Source organism: Arachis hypogaea, chromosome 15, assembly GCF_003086295.3.
Source record: "Arachis hypogaea cultivar Tifrunner chromosome 15, arahy.Tifrunner.gnm2.J5K5, whole genome shotgun sequence".
Lineage (NCBI taxonomy): Eukaryota > Viridiplantae > Streptophyta > Magnoliopsida > Fabales > Fabaceae > Arachis > Arachis hypogaea.
Genome location: NC_092050.1, coordinates 3767545 through 3773564, shown reverse-complemented (window position 1 = coordinate 3773564; position 6020 = coordinate 3767545). Strand labels below are relative to the sequence as shown.

Here is a 6020-nt window from a genome sequence, read left to right as displayed (position 1 = left end):
TTAATAAAAAATATTTGACCAATAAATATTCTAATGACATAAGAGTATTATATCAAAAAATCATTTTTATTTATTTAATATTTTTAAAATATTTAAAAATGATTTTGTTAAAGATATTTCAATTTATGTATTCTTAACAAATAACCTGAAATACTTGTTAACAAAAATATTAAAAAATAATAAAATCGTTTTCTAGTTTTGATGAATATTGAATAAACTAATTTTTAATTAAAGAAAAAAAGCTTAATTCTCAATAATTGATATATTAGTTTTTCAATTAAGTCTTTGTTTGAATTGTAAAAAAAAATAAACTAATTTGTTTTAATGAAAAATAATTTTATTCTAAAATAATAATTTATAACCTTTTTAGGCTAAAACCTAATATTTACATAACAAAAATCATTAACGCGTCACAAAAGTTTAATTTCCTTCTTTCTATGCCACTCCCTCCTTCCCCTTCTTATCCCCCACTCTCAACCCACAACCCTTCGCATTCGCAGCACAACGCATTCTCTTCCTCACCCACTCTCTTCCCCCAGATCCTATCACACACACTCTCTTTCTTTTTCTCCCAAGGTGAGTCAGTGAGCGAGTGAACAAGCGAGACTCAAATCAACTCGCTCTCAAACCCTAACCGCCTCTGAGTCACTCTCTTGTGCCTCGTTCTCGCTCTTTCTTCACTCGTTCTCACTGTTTCCTTTGCTCTATCTCTCTGCAGGTTCAACATGCCGAAGGCAAGGACTAACGTCAAAGCTGCTGACAACAGGTCAGAATTAACCGCATTCTCGTGCTCTGAGATTCCTTCCTTTTTTTGCAGCTGTTCTTTTTATACGAGATTTGATTCGTGTTTTTTTTTTTTTTTTATTGTGATCCGTTAGGTTGAGCCGCAAGGACAGTGGAATCGGAACGAAGAAGGCGAAGAAGAAAGCTGCTCCGAAGGATCCGAACAAGCCTAAGAGGCCTCCTTCTGCTTTCTTCGTTTTCATGTACCGTTCGGTTTTCTTAAACTGTTTTCCACTTCCGAATTGTTTTCTTCTGATAATTATTGATTGATGCTGAATGATGATCGTTGAGTTCTGTTCTGCGCAGGTCTGACTTCAGAGAGGAGTATAAGAAGGAGAATCCGAACAACAAATCCGTTGCTCTTGTGAGTGATCGATCTTAATTTTTTTTGTTCTCTAATTTTTTTTCTGTTATCGTTTTTCTTTTTTGATCTGAGATTTCAAAATTTGAATGCTGTTTACTGCTCGGATCGGCTAATGTCTCCTTGAAATAATTCGATTAGGTTGGAAAAGCTGGTGGCGCAAAGTGGAAATCCATGTCCGATGCTGTGAGCAAAGCAAACCTGTTCTTTGTTTCTCTTTGATTTTCCCCCTCCTGATAAAGATTATTTCCGCTATTGCTGTTATTATTATTATTATTATTATTATTATTATTATTATTATTATTATTATTATTATTATTATTATTATTATTATTATTATTATTATTATTGTGATCAATTTATCATCGTTGTTTGTTTTAAGATTTACTCTCTAATTCATTATTATTATTATTTTGCTTTCAGGAAAAAGCTCCATACCAAGCAAAAGCTGAGAAGAACAAACTAGCGTATGATGAGGATATCAGGGCCTACAACAAAGGACTGGTAATAATTTAACTCAATATTGTGATTCTCTCTTATATTGTGGTTCATACTAATTCTATAGTTGAACTTTTTTGATGTATTAGAATGAGGGTGGAGATTCTGACAAGTCGAAATCTGAGGTGAATGACGATGATGATGAGGAGGTAATGGAGCTTTGTAATTTATTTTCAATTATGAAGTAGATTCTGACATTAACTGTTACTTTTTGTTAACAAATTTGACTTGTTATTCTGTAGGAGGATGAGTGAAGTAGCTGGAGTGATGAAGGAAGAGGCCTTGGAGTGGTTGGAAATAATTTCATTAATCATCGATTAATAGTTTATAGCTTAGAATATGGCTTTCGTTCAGTGTTGCTGCGCTCAGGCCTCGGCTGTTTCTGATGAATAGTAGTTTCTTATTTTTAAATTTGTTATTATGGTTTAAGTTGGTTATCATCATCATGTACTTATCATTTTGCCATTCATATTATCAAATACAGAAGCAGTTTCCCGTCGTTTATTTTCATTTTTGGATCTTATGAGAAGGCCCAAGTCACACCAAAAGTTGGAAATTAATGCACAAAATTTGTAACAAGATCTAATTGTGAAATGTGCTTTATGACCAAACAATTGATATGATTTTACACCAAGTTATTTAATATGAATGATAGGTAATCAATAGTAAACGTATGAAGATCTTAATTTTTGCTAAATAATTTGAGTCTTCAAATGTTATCTTTGGCTATCCGATTCAATGGTAAAAAACTAAAAATTAAGAGTTTGCAAATTTCACTATTGTCCATGGTCGGAGGGTAATTTGCCCGGAGTTTACTATTATCCTTATAGATCATAATTGCTCAATTCCTAGGAATTTTGAATGGAGATTTTGTCTTTTGTTGTTGGGATTTGCTGTGAAACATTTTATAAAGTTTCCTTCTGACTTTGTAGTTTATAAGCGATGATACAGTTCTAGGTGAATTTTTTGTTTCGTCGTACGGATAGTCAAAGCCTTTGAACTTTAGTAAGCGAACTCTTTTGTCGTTTACCGGAGCGATAGTGAATATTCTGTTCCTTTTACATACTTGAATCAAGCGGACCTACCTACTCATATAAATATTTCATGCACCATGCAGTTCTACACTGGCCGCAGTGATTGAAATTTGCCGTTTTCATCCAATTTTCTTGATGACAAAATAAAAAAATGATTTGCAAAAAGTGTGTGAAACACATTTAGACTGACAATAAAATGTGAATCAATAATAGTGTCCTATGAGGAGTAGTCCTATGTAATACATATATACTCCTTGAAAGAAAAAATAATCTATCTTAATGTAATGAATTTTAAAACTTTGAAGAATTATCACCATTATTATGCTAAAAAATTTCAATGATTTATAAGATTATTTTTCAAATATTTACTTACGACATAGTATTTTTTTTAAATATTACTTCCACGGGATTTAATATTTAATCCATCACTTTGGCCGCGTTTATTTACAGAAATAAGACATAAAAAGAGACAAAATCGTATTTGACAGATAAGACATAGAGAGAAACATTGTATCTAAAAACACTGAATTATTGTATTTTATGTCTATACTGACAAGAAGAATACATAAACACTAACAATGAACACAGCTTATTTATTATTTTTTTATTATTTTTATTAATTTTTTATAATTATATTTTTTATTATTTATTTTTCTTCTCAAATTTTTTGGATAAAAAAAATAATAAATTAAATTTTCATAGTTTCTTCTAAAATAAACACAACCTTTCGTATGGGTTTGAAAGTGAATAGGGCAAGTGATAAACATGAGGATTGCCTACATAGTTGAATTGCTTCATAGGAGTAGGCACGATGCAAGTTCATTACTACCGGCTAACTAATTTGGATTTTGAACCTTCGGTCTACATATCAAATAGCAACATGTTTCACGATGTGAAAAATACATGCAGCTTCAGTTGCTATAAGCTCTAGCTCACGTAATAACGACATTGTTTAATCTTACCAAAATTGTTAAAGGTGAAATGTAAATAAAACTTCTTGTTACTACAATTTGCCTAGCTCTATTCCAAGGAAACTACTTATTATGGCACGTTGCTTTTGGATTGCATGCTATCTTTGTGCTAAATTGTGAATTATTAATTATGAACGTAGTACATGGATTCTTAGCACTTGATTATTGCAGTAGCTTCAACGTGGCCCCTTCATGGTATACAATAATGTAATCATCTCCAATAATATAATATAATTTGCTGCATGTTATGTAACGATTCATTATTTATGTTTCTTTTTCTTTATATTTTTCTAATTTTAGATATTTATGCATTTCTGCATTATTAAGATATTTTGCTGGCTTCCCAACGGAATATGAACAATTCAACATATTGATATTTCTTAACTTTAATATAAGAAGTTAACTGGTCAATTTTAAAATATAAAAAAATAATAAAAATATAAAAATCAAATGATAATTTGCTTGATATTATTTACTAATTATTTTCCAAATTATTTCATACCCAAGATCTCTTAATAATGGTAGTATAAGATATTTACCATCTTGGTTAATCGCATATTTAATAAATAAAAGAATCAATTATCTCTTATTGTATAGGGAAAATTGGGAGGAATTTGATGCATAACTTTTTTTTCCTAAATATTCTTTTGTCATATATAATTCATTAAAAAAATATTCTACTACTTTTAAAACTTAAAACTCAAGCATTCTTTGAAATTGTCTAAGACATTTTTTGGTGACATATGAAGAAAAATTTGTAATCTGAGTGTCATGAGAGGGATGATTAGAATTTTGTAAGGTACCAAGTCCAAATACATCAGTTTGTATTTTCAATGAAACCAAAAAAGACAATGAATTTATTTGAGGGTAATGTCACTAATTATAGGTTAGATAGGTCCCCAAACATTAGGTTATCAGATAAATAGATCCTTACAGAAGCATAATCATCAAGCAGATAGGTCCCCCATTTAAAACGTTATCGTTTTGCAACTCTGCCTTCTATGGTGTGGACAAATTTGTCCTCCACGAAACGACGTCGTTTGCCTCATGATCCAATACGACGTCATTTTGTCCAGCTTGAATGGGGACCAAATTGTCCTGGAGGTGACACGTGGCACTGACACGTCAATCTGTTAACTTCCACGTACGACGGCTTGACCGGATCAATCTGCCATGGGGATGTATCTGGTATATAACTAAAAATGTCAAAGACAAAATTTTAGTTAAATTTTGTTGGGGACAAATCTGTCCGACGATGAATTTCTTGAGGACCTATTTAGGATATTACTCAAAATTTATCTAGGAAATTATGTCATTTTATTTTTATTTTTTAAAAATAAATCTATATATATATATATATATGTATTTTGTTATTATGATATCTTTTAATTTAACAGGTTAAACACTAATTTATGGCAAACTTAAACTCTATGTAAGATATAGATTACCGCTGGCCAATAGATTATAAGGTGAGATTCAAACTTCCAACACTTACTTAAACTGACAAATGAGTTAATCACTCGACTAACCAAAGTTGATTAAATAAAATTATATACTACTCCTCATTCTCTTTACCCAAAAACTTCTTGATCACAAAATTATTGAAATAATAAATATGTCATTCGATTCATCTTTTAAAGTTAGCCCATTTATGTTCACTAAACAAGTCAAAATATTAGTTTTTGTTCATCCCACATCTTTCTGTTCCTCTCAATCCATTGTTTGAACACAATCTAAAAGACCAGAACCAAGTAAATAATCTCTTTTTTCTTTCTTTCTTTATTTTTTTTTGCAACAAACATATAATATTATATACAAATGAGTTTTGGTGTATGAAGTTTGTGAGCATGCTAGCAGATTTGGTGTATTTTCCTGCTTTTGTTAAAAGTATATCAATGCGGATTATTATAAGAAGTTGAGATTAGACAATTGAAAACAAATTGGAAATGGAGAAATTAAAGTTAAGTTATGCTAGGGAGGCCTCTGATATAGAAAATTCATAAAATTATTATCACATATTCGCATGTCAGTCTCAAACCAACCGACATTACTTGAAGTGCAAACTCTTCATGCATTTCCCATAATAAACGTAAGCATAGAAAATTGGTTAAACAAGTGAAGATTCTGCTAAAACAAAATCTGCTTAGTTAGATATATTGTCTCTTTTGGCATTTGCAATATATAGTATTATATATAGCATTAAGTGTGCAGCATGTAAACGAGATTCAGTTCAATCAATTTAACTATATTCATTCACTAACTCAACCTTTCTCTTCTTCTCTGTATTTCACGCTCTTGATCAAGTTCTATCACCATTTCAGTATTAATCTAATTGCCTATTTAAGGCTAAGCTGTTTAATGAGACATCCAATT

General features: G+C 30.7%; 1 protein-coding gene across 1 annotated transcript; it reads left to right on the top strand.

The window, feature by feature from the left end:
- Positions 1-389: 389 nt before the first annotated feature.
- On the top strand, positions 390-2152 carry LOC112747648 (high mobility group B protein 2-like). The gene is made up of 8 exons (XM_025795800.3): positions 390-576; positions 719-766; positions 879-986; positions 1090-1147; positions 1286-1330; positions 1568-1648; positions 1732-1791; positions 1885-2152. Exons 2-8 carry the CDS (start codon positions 726-728, stop codon positions 1894-1896), a joined length of 405 nt encoding a protein of 134 aa, XP_025651585.1. The 5' UTR covers positions 390-576; positions 719-725; the 3' UTR covers positions 1897-2152.
- Positions 2153-6020: the final 3868 nt, after the last annotated feature.